The 16970-nt window shown below is 47.6% G+C and overlaps 1 protein-coding gene across 9 annotated transcripts in view; it reads right to left on the reverse strand.

The window, feature by feature from the left end:
* KALRN (kalirin RhoGEF kinase) overlaps window positions 1-16970 on the reverse strand; it is a 642459-nt gene that overhangs the window by 443387 nt on the left and 182102 nt on the right. For all 9 annotated transcript variants that reach the window (XM_057306496.1, XM_048214817.2, XM_044382637.3 and 6 more), the window contains exons 2-3: window positions 10622-10696; window positions 3732-3846 (exon numbers count right to left, since the gene is read on the reverse strand). In XM_057306496.1, the coding sequence (XP_057162479.1) occupies window positions 3732-3846; window positions 10622-10696 (190 nt within the window). The remainder of the gene's footprint in view (window positions 1-3731; window positions 3847-10621; window positions 10697-16970) is intronic.

Here is a 16970-nt window from a genome sequence, read left to right on the forward strand (position 1 = left end):
GGCAGAATTCAGTGTTGCATAGCTGAATGCAGTGGTCCGGAAGTGGCCTGGCCTTCACAGAGGATAGTGGGACGATTTCTTCCCATTCATTTCTAAATTTTCACAACCATCTGTTTAATCATCTATTCTAGAATGGTGCCAGAATTGGCCTCACGATGACTGATTCCTTAGATTCTGGGATCTTCTTTTCATCACTTACTGGTCCTTATTGGCCTGCCTTCTGCTGGCCAGCTCATCTCTGGTGCTACCAGCACAGTTATATATTGTGCTGTCCTTTATAGCTCATGGTTTGCACTGGGTAGGAAAATACCCAGGTTTTACCTAACTCTCTCAAAATGTTCCTGCTTACCATGAATGCTCAGTCTGCCTGGCATGTAGAGGCTCTAAATATTTGTTAAATAAACAATGAATGAATAAATGCATGAATAAATGAATGTCAAATATCACCTATGGAAGATGACGCCAGCCTGTGAAGCACACTCCGCCCTGACAGGAGCCTGTCTTTTAGCCTCTTGAGCCAGGACCCACCATAGATCATTGCCTCTCATCAGTATCATTGACCTAATCTAGCTATTCATTTTCATAGTTTCCCTTCTTTCCCAAAGCTGTGGCTAAGCAGAAGAGTGGGGAACACCATCTGACCTGCAAAGTTTTTCAGTTTCCCTCCCCAGACTTCACTGTCTTTGGAACAATTCTGTTTCAGGTTTTGTTTCCAACAGTCGTCATGTGTGAACTTGAGGCCAACAGAATTAGGAAGTGATGGGTGGGCATGACTAGTTGGTAAACTCAGCAACCTGCCAGGTGCTCACACTCCAAGTAAACAAAGACCCTTGGAACAGAGGCAGCAGGACTCCAAGAAAAATTCTTTTTTTGGGGGGGTAAGATTTGATTTATTTATGTCAGGGAGAGAGAGAGGGAGAGAGAGCACAAGCAGGGGGAGTGGCAGGCAGAGGGAGAAGCAGGCTCCTCGCTGAGCAAGGAGCCCAATGCAGGACTCGATCCCAGGACACTGGGATCATGACCTAAGCCAAAGACAGATGCTTAACCAATTGAGCCACCCAGGCGTCCCTTTGAGAACAATTCTTCCCACTGAAGGTGGCAACAGGATACTTGCCTCCCACCTGCGAGAACCTATGAAGAACCTTTTTTTTTTTTTTTTTGCTCTCAGGGGCACAGGATGCAATGCCTGGGAACTCCCTCTGAGAAGCAGAGAGCTTGCATCCAGTATATTCCGTCAATGATAATGTATTGTTTCTCCTTTTCCGTGACCTTCCTCTCAGGCCCTCTCGGATTTCATTCCCCTTCACCCCCTCCTTTTTAATTGCTGTCAATCTATTTTGTCCCATCTTTGCTTAACAAATCAGAATGAAGAAAAGTTTTTTTTCCAATTCTTTTACCTTCTATTCTTTAGAAGGTAAGTGTGCATTAGCTGCAGGGATGTGATAAACATACCAGAAAGGAAAAATGTACCCTTCCTGTCTCCAGGGACCCCAATTTCTTCTGACTCTAAAAGAACTGAGAGTTCATCATGGGTCCCCATGAAAACTTCTTTTGTAAATTGCTTTAGAAAATGCCTGGTTTTATGCCTGTTAGTAGTATACTTGGGAAAGGTGCTTTTAAAACTGGTTAGCCCCTAGATGACTAAATTGCTAAATTACCTACATCAATCATGGGCGATTTAGTCCATCTCCTTGCCTCTGAGACAGAAGGAAGTATTTCTTCTGTACAAAGAGACCTCCAGGAAAAAAAAAAGTATTCTATTCGATTCTTCATCCAAAGACTCCTGCACTCAAAGTTTAGAAGTTCTTCTTTGGATTTATAACCTGAATCCCTTTCATTGGAACTTAAGACCTTTTATCTCTTTTCTGATTCCCAGCAGATATCATAAAGAAAAAAAGAGAGAGACACTATTTGACATCTGTTTGTGCACAGCCTTCTGTGGGGGCTCTTCGGGGTTCCCCATGCTAGTCAATATCCTCCCAAGCCCTGGATGGCCACTTTTAAATCCCCTGTACCATTTGCCCATCACCGTCCACCAATCCCTTTACATTTGTCTCCCTCGTAGCACTTTTAAATGTAGTGCTCGCCTCACTGGACACCTGCTTCAAGAACCTCATCAGCACTTTCTTTTTTTAAAAACTTTTTTCTATTTATTTGAGGAAGAGAGAGCAAGTGAGAGAGAGAACAAGCTGGGGGGAGAGGCAGAGGGAGAGGGAGGAGCAGACTCCCCACTGAGCAGGGAGGCCAATGGGGGGCTCGATCCCAGAACCCTGGGATCATGACCCAAGCTGAAGGCAGACACTTAATGACTGAGCCACCTGGGTGCCCCAATCAGCACTTTCAACAATTATCCAAGGTCTCCCAGCAGACGCAGAGCTGAATATGGAGCTCCTCTCTGTAATCTACTAATTCTCCTATAAAATGCACAGAGACAAGAAGATTCTGAAAGCCCAAGGCACCACTTCTTATTTGCCATGACAAACACTTGGCAGGCTCCACTCCACTAAGTGGAAGAGAACAGAAATCTCTCTGACCAGGGGCAAGGATGGGAGAGCCCTGGCGGAGGAGTCAGGAGGGCAGAGTTCTAGACCAGCCGCTGCCACAGATGTCCTGTGAGCAGCTCTCATCCCCACTGACCCTGATGCCTAAGCAGAACACAACACGTAGTTGCCTAGACTGCTTCTTAGGGCTCTTCCAGCTCTCACATGCTGGGATCTCTGAGTCTACAAAGGCCTCTACTCTCCCTTCTTAGAAGATAGAGGCCACGGCCTTGACATGTCTCTCTCCACCACCCACGTGACCAGTACCACCTGGAAACACTCAGAAACCAGTGTTTCTCAACCTGTTAAAAGTATCATCATTCTCTGCCCCAATGAGGTTTTTAAACTTTTTTTCTTTAATTATCCTACCCAATGGCATTTTTTTTTAATTTTTTAAATTTATTTTAGAGAGAGAGAGCATGTGAGCAGGGAGAGGGGCAGCGGGAGAGAGAGAGAGAGAGAATCCCAAGCCAACTCCCCACTGAGCACGGGCCCAGTGCAGGGCTCAATTTCAGGACCCTGAGATCATGAACTGAGCCAAAACTGAGTCAGACGCTCGACTGAGCCACACAGGCGCCCCTACCCAGTGAAATTTTAATACCATGAATATAGTGTATACCTTCTAAGGTACAGTATGTTTATCTGTGCTTAATACATAAAAAAGCAAGCTTTTCACTAGCTGCCCCCCAACCAATTTTCATCCGCCTTGGAGGCAATATTAACCTTGCTGAAAATGTGTGACCCCGATTGAGCTGAGGGCTGCATCTAGCTGTGCGACACAAGTTCAGTTATTTGCCCCAAACTCCAAAAGCCATAAACATATTCACAAGCCACAGATTTTGAAAATAATCCATTGCACAAGCCAGAGTGGAATCAGCCAGACTTCCCACTTCCCTAAGGAAAACAGCAACTTCCCACCCTCCTCCCCAGGCCACAATGTCTCCTGCTCCAGCCCCTGTCCTTGTTCTCACCTCTGCCCAGGGCTCCCACTCCATTATGTGGGTCCCAGCAGTAACAATGGGAATGATGAGAACAAGGTGAACTGTGGGTGATGTTGTTCCAGGAATAATTAGAATCCACTTCAAGGGCAGAAACAACTGGGCCTCTGGCAGGATGAAGCCTCATTCCAACTCACTTGCATCAGCCCAGCTCCCCACTCCCACCCCTGCAGGGCATTCCCCTTCACCTTACCTTGGCACACTGGCCAAATAGGTCACGAGTTTCCGCAGGTCTTCCTGTCTTATTCTGTCATGATTGCTGCGAGCAGGGAAGGTCAGGATGGGTCCGCCTCGCTTATCACGGCCCCCTGCAGGGAGGAAGAGGAGGGCCAGGGCCGTTGAGAAAACCAGCCAGAAAGTGTGCTGAAAGTCCATATGAGTGCTGGAGGAAAGAGGCAGAAATATGGGGCCCAGAGAAATGCAGTCACCGGTTAGGTGAAGGGCATGGGGTTTGGATGTGTGGTTAACATGTGTGACCTTGGGCAAGTCTTTTGACTTCTCTAATATGTCACTGCAAAGTGCCGATGAAAATACTGACGAGCATTTTACAGGGTGGCGGAGAGACTGAGGGGCTGGCAAATGGGGAAGCACTTTGAAAAGTAAAGCTCTCCAGAAATGCCAGATGATAATGAAGGTGATGATGACTGCTCTTTTTGAGAACACAAGCTATTGAACCGGCTATGGGCTTTGGAAATTTAACCTTCAATTCACTTATCTTTGCAGACCTCTGTGTGGTAGAAGGGCTCAGGATGAACTGACTACCGTGCTGAGAAACTCTTAAAGCATCCATCCAGGACATCACTGCTGGGAGGTTTTTAGATTCACAGAAAAGATGTTAAGTGTTCCCTGCACAGCCAAAGACCTACCCCTGCCTGCCTGCCTGCCTGAGGTGCCACCTGTCACTCCTGCTGGAGGAGACAGGAATCTTTATCAGAAACAAGGATGCTCAAGGTCTTAATCACTGCAAATGCATATGTACGCACTATGATTATAAATGTTTTCTAAATATCACATTAAAAAAAGCAGGAAGGAGTATAATGAAGTGATGATCATTGTTGCTATCAGAAGGCTGAGATTCTACCTGGTTGCTTTCCCCCCCCCTTTTTTCCCCTAAACTTTCTACTCACGATGTACTCTATCATTTAAAAATTTATTCTTCAATGGACACTATTAGGAAGCAGGATCGAGATTTTCAGGAGGGTCACAGGGGAAAAAGCTAATATGTCCTTACAGGCACTGGTTATTACACAAAGAAAACCTCTGCATCATGATCACAGACTCCTGCACACATCCCAGGGGGCTGGCTGAGTGGGGAGCACAAGGGGATATAACACAAAAAGGAGGAGGCATTGGCATGGCCATCACCAGTACTGGAAAAGAAGCTTAAGGATCAGCTCTCTGAAGAAGGAGCTCTTCCAAGGAAAGACAGAGGCTCCCAGGGTCCCCACCCAAGTCTGAGTTCATGAATAATGTTTCCCTCTGATTGTGGGGTCCAGAAGCCAGAGAGACAGAGGGAGGCTCGACAAACAAAATCCAAACCGTTCCAGGATACTCCTGAGGAGGAAATAAAAAGGCTGCAAAGAGAAAAGGATCAAACAAGATCAGGGCCACTAAGAGATCTGCCCTGACAAAAAAGTGTTTCAGCAGCACCACCACCCCAGCCCCACACCAGAGCAGATTTGTGTAGCTATACCACAGAGCTGGACCTGAGCCCCTAGCTCAAGACCTTCCATACCACGGGCCTGGCTCTTTGTATGAATAGACATCCCCAACTCACCTGCCTGGAAAAGGATCCCCATTCCCCAACTGCCTTCCACATGAGGAACAGGAAGCAGAGGATTAAATGGAAGGTTTCCCAAAAGCTGGGAGCATCTCCCACAGCCTCAACTTTCCTCTAACCTTGACCCACCCTAAGGATTTTCACTTTTGGGTGGTATTAAGTGCAGTTGCTGCCTTTCTTCCTGACCTTCCATGGACACAGCAGAGCCATGAGAACACGGAGAGCCACGGCTGGTCTGATTGGCAAAGGTGCCCTAAGGAGTTTGGAGGACTGCTGGCACTTCCTGAGCTAGAGCCAGTTCTGCCCTTGGAAGCACGAGTTTCATAAATATGGCTGGGGAAGGTTCCAGATGGCAGAGGAAGGGGAAGAAGGGGAGAAAGCCTGGGGAAGTGCAGTACCCCTCTTCAGGAAGCATGGATAAAGATTTGAGAGGGGGCAGTAGGATCAGCCATGTGTTTTTCAGAAAGGAGATGACCTTGTAAGAATGTAAGCATGTAGGAAGCAGAGCAGGAAGGAGCACAGAGAAAGAGAGTCGTTGTGCTGGAAAGAGGGGGACAATGCATTGAAAGAGGCCTCAGAGCAGGTGCAAGGGGAGGGGTCCTGCCTCCTTCTCTGAAGCAGGCTAACAGAACTCAAAGAGGGAGGAGATAAGGTAAGGAGAGGGAAGAACTCAGCCTGCCTGGGGGACATTGTTCTTTAGATGAAATAGCAGACTAGCCCACCTACTAAGTCAGGACAGGCTTGAGGTACTGGGAGAAAGGGGAGCAGACTGTAACTGGCCAGCGTGACTAGAGAATGAACAGCAGGACTGTGAATGAGGTGGGCTAAAAGGGATGAGGGAGGGAACTCGGGTATGGTGAGAGCTCTGTTGGAGGGTCTAGCCATGGTGTCCCTGTTAGGTTCTAATTTGAGTGAAGGCAGAATAAAGCTAATGCATGCATAAGTGGGGAGAGCCCACTGAAGGTAGGAAATGTCCTGCTGGATCATGAGTTCCCAAGGAAGAGGGGACAGCAGATGTTTTGCTCATCTGATATCCATCCTTTCCCAATTTATAGGGGAACATCAGAAAGGGTCAAAGGTAAAAGATTAAGGCCACAAACACACATACCAAAGTTAAGGTCTTGGATAATGCATGGCCAAAGGAAGGAGGTAGAAAACTTTGGTACCAAGAAGGCTGAGCGGCCATGAAGGTATAGGATTTGATGGATAATCGACATGGGTGTGAAATTACAGAGGGTGAGAAGCAGAGATGAAAAGTAAGAACCCCCTGCTGAAGTCAGTGTGCATTATGGAGGTAGATCTGAGAGGGTACGAGACAAAAGTAGCCAAGTTTTGGAAAAGGTGATACAGATGCTTGTAGGGTCCTCAAGAGTCATTCCTTTACTCATCACGTTCCTGCTGTGGGCCTATGGTGGGCTTTGGTGCCAAGAGCTACAGGACAGAGATAAAAGGAAAGAAGAAGGAGGGCACGATCTGATGTTCTAAAAGGCATAGAGGCAGGGCAGGACAGGGTTGGTGAAGACGCAAAGCCAAAAGTAGGGAAAGTTAAGGCTTCCCTGACCAAGCCAGAGGAAGAATGGTGCTCAAAAATTTCAGGGTATATCAGGCTCCAGTTAGGGAAATTGGGAAAGGTGGGAAGTAGGTGGGGGGGTGGAAACAAGAAAAATACATCAAGGGAATTACACCAAAAGTTTGGTCCATGTAACAACAGTTCTGCAAGATGTTAATGGAGACACATGATTTTTTCTTCAAGGGAATGAGGTTACTCTGTAGTTTGGGAGACAGTTTCACGTGTTTAATGGACATGTGCTTTAATGAGCATGGCAAATCTCCATGAGGCAGCTGTAATATGCATTTCCCAAACTTAGGAATGTAGAACCCTTTTTTCTTTTTTGAGGCTCATCTTGTAGGACTGCTGTTCTACGGAACACACTTCAAGAGACATGGGTCCAGGGTCTGAGATTGTGCCACAGCACTGCCTAGAGAAGGCTGTTGGTGGGAGATAAGGAGGCAGAGAGGGACATCAGGAGGTGGCTGAAAGGAGGGCATGAGTGCACATAAAGATAAGAGAGGTGAAATGAGCCCTGTACAAGCAGATTGCATAAAAGGCACAAATGGGTGCTGTGAGTGGGAGGCGCAGGCACTCCAAGGGAGCCAGAGAGAGCAAGGGGGGGGGGCGCCCAGGCTGTGAATGCAGAACAGGATGGCCAGGCCAGAATGATAGAGGCTCCCTGAGGCACAGCCACAGAGGCCGTCACACAGGCATGCACACACCCACACACAGAAGCTGTTGGGCTGCGCAGGATTCTTCCAAACGTGTGTTCCCATGGCAGCGTGCTTTCCTTTGCCCTGGCCACACTGGGGGCACTAACAGAGAAGGGTAGGCACAACCAACAGTTTGTTTCTCTGCTCACCACCTTCCTTCACAGAAAGAAATGCAACTACGACACTGCATACTTTAATTCTGGGTCTCTTTGTTTTGTTTTATTCCTGTGTTTTTTCTTTTAAAAGCTCAGGATATAAGAAGCTTTGTTGGTTTGTTTCTTGTTTCTGTTTGCTTTTGTTTTTGTTTTTAGATGCAGCCAGCCATCTCCCTAGCATCCTTAGCATCCTTCCCAGGCATGGAGAGACAATGTTCCCTAGGCCCAAAAGCTCCTGGCACCATGCACAGATGAATAAGACATACCCCAGGCTGCTCAGCCCACATCAGTACAAGGGAGTGAACTGCACGCCCCCAGCCCCCTTGCTCCTGCTCTGGGAAACTTCTACCTGCCTCATACTGGACTATCTTCCTGGCACATTGCTACTGTGTGCTCCCTTAGGACAACTCTCTATAGTTGGAAAGGTCTTTTCTAGGGCTGGCTGGGCCCGGCCGCAGGGCTCCAACTGAACAACCAAACAAGGGATCCCATGTCAGAGCACCCCGCATGTGCACTCATATGTCCTGAACTGATGCAGAATAGGATGGGGTTCGGAGGCTCTTCATTAAAGCCAGAAAGGCTTCCTAGAGGAGGCAAAGTGGGAACTGACTTGGGAAGAAGAAGAGACACTCAAGCTGGCAAACAGTGTGAGTAAAACACGGCAGGTAGAGGAAGTTTGGTCACAGGAGACAGGGGAGGATTAGCAGGATACCCAGGGGACAGGAAGGACATCAGGTTAAATGAGGCCCAGGGCCATAAAGAAGAGGAAGAAAAGATCTGATTGGGCTCCACTTAGGAGTCGAGAGTAAGCAATAGAGGGCCGTAGGCCACGTCCTGGAGCCAGGCTATGGGCAGCAGCAGAAGTCAGGTGCTAATGCTGCCCAGTGGCCCTCAAGACTTCCACACAGGGTCCTCCCACACGTTCAGCAAGCACTTTGATCCAAGCGTACAAAGGCTCTGGAGGTTGTCTTACCTACACCTCTACCCATACCGAAATCGCTGCCGCATGATCCTGCCAAGGAGCTGTTTGGCCTGGGTGTCATCATCTTCAGTGACAGGGGTTCACTACCTGATAAGATATGTAAGCACCTAACACTAATGGGAAAGGCAGCTTCTCAGCCAATGTCATCTCACAGCAACAACAATAAAACACAGTATCACGACTACTCTTACTACTACTACTACTAACAAGGAGGGCATTTAGTGCCTCACATACACCCATCGCATACTCTGCCCTCACCTCCCATCTCCACACTCTGAATCATCAGTCTCTCAGCTTTCCTCTCAATAGGCAGGAGATACCTGCTGCTTGGTTTCTCCTCCCTAAAGCCTCTACTCTCTCTCCCTTCTCTCCATTTTGTCTTTGCCCATCAGCCAGGCCAGCAGCAGCTCTGGAGTGAAGCCATATACTGTGGGATGGTACTCGCTCTTTCCCTGTGATTCTACCACCACCGCATCAGGGTAGACCATCAGGATCATCCAGAAACAAATGCTCAGTCCACAAGGCATGAGCACTTGGGTGTGTTTCTTTAAATGTGATCCTTGGTGGGGCATTGCCATCACCCCGGCCCCTGCTGGAGATTCTATAATGGAGGCCGACGTTGGAGTCCAAGAACTGGCAGCCACAGTGATGCGGGTGCCCCTGTAGCTTGCCTTCAATTACATCACAGGCCACCGAACTCTTCTTAAAGGTCCAGAAAATAAATATTTTAAACTTATGGCCATCTGGGCTCTGATGAAACTGCACAACTCTGCTGTTGTAGTTAGCAAGCAGCCATTGACACTGCCTTTAGCAGGCTGAATAGTGGCCCCCCAAAATATCAGGTCCTAATCTGTAGAACCTGTCAGTGTTAGCTTATTTGGAAAAAAAGAGTCTATAGATGTGACTATTAAGGATACTGAGATGGGAAGATTATCCTGGTTATATGAGCAGGCCCTAAATGCAGTTACAGTTATCCTCGTTAGAGGGAGGCAGACAGAGATCTGACGCAGACAGAAGAGGGAAAGGCAATGGGACCTCAGAGGCAGAGATGGGAGTGAGATGGCCATAAACCAAGGGGTGCTGGCAGCCGCGAGAAGCTGGAAGAGGCAAGAGGCAGGTTCTCTCCTAAGAGCCTCTGGAAGTTGCACAACCCTGCTGACACCTTGGTTTCAGACCACTAAACTGCTTTTGGATTTCTGGCCTCCAGAACTGTAAGAGAATACGTTTCTGTGGCTGTATGCTACCAAATCTGTGGTAACTTGTTATAGCAGCAATAGGACACTAATACTACCTACCTAAACGAATGCACATGGCCACGTTCCAATCAAATTTTACTTACAAAAACAGGTGGCTGGCTCACAGGCTATAGTTTGCTGATGGGTTGGAGAGAAAAGTCAGAAATAAATATTTGAAGTCATTATTCAGAAAAATAAATAAATAGATACACTCAATTGAGTTCCCTTTGCCAGGAAGGAGAGATAAAGAGGAGCCAGAAAAAATTTTCATCTCCTATCCATGATCTGCTCAGAGATGAACCCAAATAAAACCTCTGGGAATGCGTGAGATAAACAGACTCCTCCAACTGGAGCGTCTCTCATAGGGACCTCAGTGGCCCATGAGGGCCTGACTGGCCTGGGGGGGTGGGGTGAGGTCAGGTGTATGTGTGGGGGCTATGAGGTGAGGGACACCCACTCGTGATTGTGAATGTCCTCCAGAGCACCCAGCTGGGATCAGGGCTCTTTCTCCTCTGTCTGCCTGTCTCTGGAGCAAGGACGCAGCCAGCATGCTGAGTGCCGCCCCACCCCCACTTCTCTCCCACACACCAAGAAGTGACTGCCTACATGCATGTGCGCACACACTCTGTCAAGTCCCTTGCAGAGCAAAGTTCCATAGACACTCACCAGACACGAAGGCCACTTTTTCCTTTAGGATGGGAAGGACATCAGAAGCTTTCAAACCATCATTCCGAAAAGACCCTGTGGGATGACAAAACAGAAGGAATTGGGATGAAAGAGGTCAGATGGCTGAATCCCTGGGCACCACCCTCAGCAGCCCAACCCCATCACGCGCCAGAAAGTTGTGCCTTGTTCAGGTGCTACAGCCCAGCCCAATGGAACCAATGGAACGGGAGAAGGTCCACAACAGAAAGCACACTTCCACATGATGCCAGGCCATGGGGGTGTCCCTTCCAGCGAGAGGACAGTTCAAGTCACCCCCACCACACATACAACACTCCGTGCCTTGCAGGCAACAGCCACAGCCCTGCTGCTGTGGGCAACTTGACGATGGGGCTCTTTAAAAGCCACTTTTGTACCTCTTTGCCTAGCATGGTGTCTGGTACACAGTAAGCACTCAGTAAATATCAATGGAACAGGTTAATTAATATCAGGATGGACCACAATGCCCTAAATAATTGTTTTTGCCTTTCCCCAACCTGGCACAGTGACTCTCAGTTTTCATTGTACAAATTGTAAAAGTAAGCCACAATATCCCCAAGTGGGAAGCAAAATTGAATGCAATAACCCTTCTTCCTCCTCCCCCTCAATGGCACCCTCACCAGTCCACAACACACAGGAGGTGGGGAGACATCAATCTCCTGGGAAGGAAACACACTCCCTTCTTTAGCAACTCATTCTCTGCCTAAATTTTGTTCTCAGCTGCAGAGTCCTTTCTGGGGTCCAGCTGACTTCCTGTTAGGGGGTTGGAGGCAGAGGCCTGGGGCTCACATAGAATGGAAAATAATGATGTGCCTGGAGAAACAATAGTCTCAAAGGACAACCCAGCCTGGTGTGAGTACAAGGCACGTGGGAAGAGAAGCCCCCGCACGGGTGGACACACACACACACAGAACCGCAGGCCAGCCCACTGTGCCCTTACATTTAGCCCAAGCACCGCACAAGGACTCTTGGGGAGAGCCAGCCCACAGCCCACACCCTGTGAGCCATAGCTGGAATCTCTGCTGTGGATCACTACTAGGGACATCACACACGCGATCGCCGGAAGAGTGGAGGTTCTGTGTCAGCTCAGTGAGACAGAACCAGCGACCACAGGCAACTGCTCTAGTGCCTTTCTCTGCTTCGCTTACTCCCTTGTGGTCCCAATCTGACAATCTGCAGAGAAACATGCTCGGAAGATGGTCCCCACTCAGGGCCATCTCAACCTCTAAACCCTGACTGCTTCAAGAGACTCGCCTGGGAATTCTGGCAACAGCCCAGGATTAAGAGCACAGGCCCAGGGAAGGGAAATAAGCCAGGTGCACACTCAACCAAAGAGGAAGACAGATGTGCCTCCAGAATGCCAGTTTGCCAGGGTGAGGGGTTATATCCTAACCTTAAACAAATTCCCAAAGTGTCTCTGACTATTTCACCTACTTCTTCATTTTTCACTACATGAAGACAGTGAGCCTTTTTATTCATCAGTTGCTTCTCTTTACAAGCTGGCCCATAGTACCTAACCAGAATGACCCGCTACAAGTCTCACTTTGAGAAGAATGTGGGAAATAGAAGAAGAAAAACATAACATGCTAAAAAACAAAAAACAAAAAACCAACCTTTAAGCACTGTTTGTACAGATCTTTACACTCTGACCTATGTCCCAACACAGAAAAATTATTAAATCTCACTACTAGAATCCACTTAGGATCCATATAAATTATTACAGATTTTACAAATAGGTACATAGGGCTTTTTTTTTTTTTAATTCATGCAAGATGTTTTGGCTTCCTTGGCAGGGAAGAGTCCTATCCAGCTTCACCAACTAGACAAGGATCATCTTTAGCTGGTGCATGAGTTGTTTGTGTAAAATGATGCCTCTATTAGAACAGCCTGTGTTCATATGTGAAATACATCTTTGTATACATCAGCTTTAAAACATTCTCCTCTATATATCACTATATACACCTTAATTGCTATAGGAAAAAATTTTAATAAGAAAAGTTAAACTTCAGGCCTGTCTGCTTCCAGATTATTTACAAGTTCAAAAAGAGCAAGGCCCAAACGAATGAGATTTGATAAGAATCACATAACCCTCTTTTCTCCAAAACACCTGCCCTATTTTTTCCACAGCTCTTCCTCTCCCCCACCTCCCTTAAAGTATACAAAATGGCTCTAATTCCATGAAGTCCCCAGACATTAAGGAAGAGCTTGAAATTTCCTCTAATGGAAGCAAAAGGTTCCCTATCCTGTCCCTTCTTTGCTCCCACCCATGGAGGGAGAACAAGAAGGAACTCTGGATTCCATCCCTCACACCCATTCCTTCTCCCCTCCAGACTCCAGAGCCCAAGAGAAAGGCAGTGGCTTGTCCATGCAGCTTGCAACCATTGGCCATTGGCCACAGTAAACGTCAGTATCCTGGGTTGGGCTGGTCTAAGATTCCTAGGGTTTCCTCTTCCCAGGCCAGAGTCTTCCCCCATCTGGTTTAGACCACAGCTGAACTACCTTCCAGGTGGTAAGCCTACCATAAGAAAACCTAAAGTGTCTAGATTTACGAAATCCTTAACTAGGGGATAATCGTTTCCAACAACAACAAGATTTTTCACATTATAGGAGGGGGGAGTTAAGATGGCGGAGGAGTAGGGGACCCCTTTTTCAGCCGGTCCCCTGAGTCGAGCTGGATAGGTACCAGACCAGCCTAAATAACCACGGAATCAGCCTGAGACGCAGGATGATGCATCTGGATCTCTACAAATGAACATCTCCAGCGCTGAGTATTGAGGTACCAAGAGGGGAGCTGTAAACCGTGCAAGGATATCGGAAGATAAACGGAAGGGGGAGGGAGCCGCCGTGTTTGGGCGCCGGGAAGCGGCAGCCACCTGCACGGGGGAGCGGGAAGACACACAGAGGGTACCCGCGAGAGAGCGGACTGAGACCGGTGAGCCGTGAACGCGCGCGCCACCAGGCATCTCCCGGAACACCGGAATCCCGGTGTGCTCAGGGGATCCAGACTGAGACCGGGAGCTCCCGGAGCGCGCGCGGGGCGGCTGGCGGCTGGCGGGCCACCTGCACGGGGGAGCGGGCGGACTCGCGGTCGGCACCCGCGAAACAGCAGACTGAGACCCTGAACCGGGTGCGCGCGCCACCAGGCTTCTCACGAAACTCCGGAATCGAGGTGTGCTCACCGGGCATAGACTGAGACCGGGAGACCCGGGAGCGAGCGGGGCGGCCGGTGGCTGGCGGCATTAGAAACACAAAGGACAGAGACGGGGCGGCCGGTGGCTGGCGGCATTAGAAACACAAAGGACAGAGACGCGCCGGCCCTGGAAGTGAGGGCAGGGACGCCGGGTGTGGGGCGCACATCCCGGGACGCTGCAGGGTTGAGCAGCACCAACAGTAACAGAGTTAAAGTGGCCAGAACATCAGTGGAGAACGGGCCGCAATCCCTCTGTTCTGCGACAATGCAGCCTCTGCTGCTCTGACCCTCAGAAGAGGCATAGCCGGCCGCCAGGGAAAGCCGCCAGAGAACAAAAGCCTGGAAATACCGGCTCAGAGAGTGCCCATCCCCATCCTCCCTCGCAGGGGCACGGAGACTCTACCCAAACAGGGTTGCCTGAGTATCGGCGCGGCAGGCCCCTCCCCCAGAACACAGAAGGCAGGCTGAAAAATCAAGAAGCCCACAACCCAGGCGCCTGGGTGGCGCAGTCATTGAGCGCCTGCCTTCAGCTTAGGGCGTGATCCCAGCGTTCCGGAAAGGAGTCCCTCATCGGGCTCCTCCGCTGGGAGCCTGCTTCTTCCTCTCTCACTCCCCTGCTTCTGTTTCGTTCTTGCTGTCTGTCTCCCTCTCTCAGATAAGTAAATAAATAAAATCTTTAAAGAAGAAGCCCACATCTCTAAGATCCCTATAAAACAAGGGGCACGGCCTGGGACCCAGTCAATAATTTTGGGCTCTGGAAACCCCGCAACCTCTCTTCATCAGAATGACAAGAAGGAGAAGCCCCCCCCAGCAAAGAAAGGACAGTGAGTCAGGGGCCTCTGCCACAGAAGTAACGGATATGGATGTAACCAAATTATCAGAAATGGAATTCAGAGTAACAATGGTCAAGATAATGAGTAGACTTGAAAAAAGTATTCAGGAAAATATTACTGAGAATATACAATCCCTAAGGGCGGAAATGAGAGCGAATTTGACAGAAATTAAAAATTCTATGAGCCAAATGCAGGCAAAACTAGAGGCTCTGACGGCCAGGGTCACGGAAGCGGAGGAAAGGGTTAGTGAATTGGAGGATGGGTTAATAGAGGAAAAATTAAAAATAGAAGATGGTCTTAAAAAAATCCACGCCCACGAATGTTGGCTACGGGAGATTACTGACTCAACGAAACGATCCAATGTTAGAATCATCGGCATCCCCGAGGGGGTGGAGAAAAACAGAGGTCTAGAAGAGATATTTGAACAAATTGTAGCTGAAAACTTCCCTAATCTAGCAAGGGAAACAAAAATTCGTGTCCAAGAGGCAGAGAGGACCCCTCCCAAGCTCAACCATGACAGACCTACACCACGTCACGTCATAGTGCAACTCGCAAATATGAGATCCAAGGATACAGTATTGAAAGCGGCCAGGGCAAAGAAATTTCTCACGTACCAAGGCAAAGGCATCAGAATTACATCAGACCTGTCTACACAGACCTGGAATGAGAGAAAGGGTTGGGGGAGCATTTTTAAAGCTCTTTCAGAGAAAAACATGCAGCCAAGGATCCTTTATCCAGCAAGGCTGTCATTCAGAATTGATGGAGAAATAAAGACATTTCAGAATCGACAGTCACTAGCCAATTTCGTAACCACGAAACCAGCCCTACAGGAGGTATTACGGGGGGTTCTATAAAAGTAAAAAGGCCCCAAGAGTGATACAAAACAGAAAGTCACAGCCAATACAAACAAAGACTTTACTGACAACATGGCAGAATTAAAAGCATATCTCTCAGTACTCAGCCTGAACATTAATGGTTTAAATTCTGGTTTCAAACGCCACAGGGTTGCAGATTGGATAAAAAGAAATGACCCATCCATTTGCTGTCTACAAGAGACTCATTTCGAACCCAAAGATGCATTCAGACTGAGAGTAAGGGGATGGAGTACCATCTTTCACGCAAATGGACCTCAAAAGAAAGCTGGGGTAGCAATTCTCATATCAGATAAATTGGATTTTAAACTACAGACTATAGTTAGAGATGCAGAAGGGCACTATATTATTCTTAAAGGAAGTATTCAACAAGTGGATATGACAATTATAAATATATATGCCCCCAACAGGGGAGCAGCAAGATACACAAGGCAACTCTTAACCAGAATAAAGAGACATATAGATAAAAATACATTAATAGTAGGGGACCTCAACACTCCACTCTCAGAAATAGACAGAACACCCTGGCAAAAACTAAGCAAAGAATCAAAGGCTTTGAATGCCATACTCGACGAGTTGGACCTCTTAGATATATATAGAACACTACACCCCAGAACCAAAGAATACTCATTCTATTCTAATGCCCATGGAACATTTTCAAGAATAGACCATGTTCTGGGACACAAAACAGGTCTCAGCCGATACCAAAAGATTGAAATTATCCCCTGCATATTCTCAGACCACAACGCTCTGAAATTGGAACTCAACCACAAGGAAAAATTTGGAAGAAACTCAAACACTTGGAGACTAAGAACCATCCTGCTCAGGAATGACTCGATAAACCAGGAAATCAAAAATCAAATTAAACAATTTATGGAGACCAATGAGAATGAAAATACAACAGTCCAAAACCTATGGGATACTGCAAAGGCAGTCCTAAGGGGGAAATACATAGCCATCCAAGCCTCACTCAAAAGAATAGAAAAATCTAAAATGCAGTTTTTATATTCTCACCTCAAGAAGCTGGAACAGCAACAGAGGGACAGGCCTAATCCACGCACAAGGAAGCAGTTGACCAAAATTAAAGCTGAAATCAATCAAGCAGAAACCAGAAGTACAGTAGAGCAGATCAACAGGACTAGAAGCTGGTTCTTGGAGAGAATCAATAAAATTGACAGACCACTGGCAAGACTTATCCAAAAGAAAAGAGAAAGGACCCAGATTATTAAAATTATGAATGAAAAAGGAGAGGTCACGACGAACACCATTGAAATTGGAAGGATTATTAGAAATTTTTATCAACAGCTATATGCCAATAAACTAAGCAATCTGGAAGAGATGGAATCCTTCCTGGAAACCTATAAACTACCAAGATTGAAACCGGAAGAAATTGATTTCTTAAACAGGCCAATTAATTA

Source organism: Ursus arctos, unplaced genomic scaffold (assembly GCF_023065955.2).
Source record: "Ursus arctos isolate Adak ecotype North America unplaced genomic scaffold, UrsArc2.0 scaffold_4, whole genome shotgun sequence".
Taxonomy (NCBI): Eukaryota; Metazoa; Chordata; class Mammalia; order Carnivora; family Ursidae; genus Ursus; species Ursus arctos.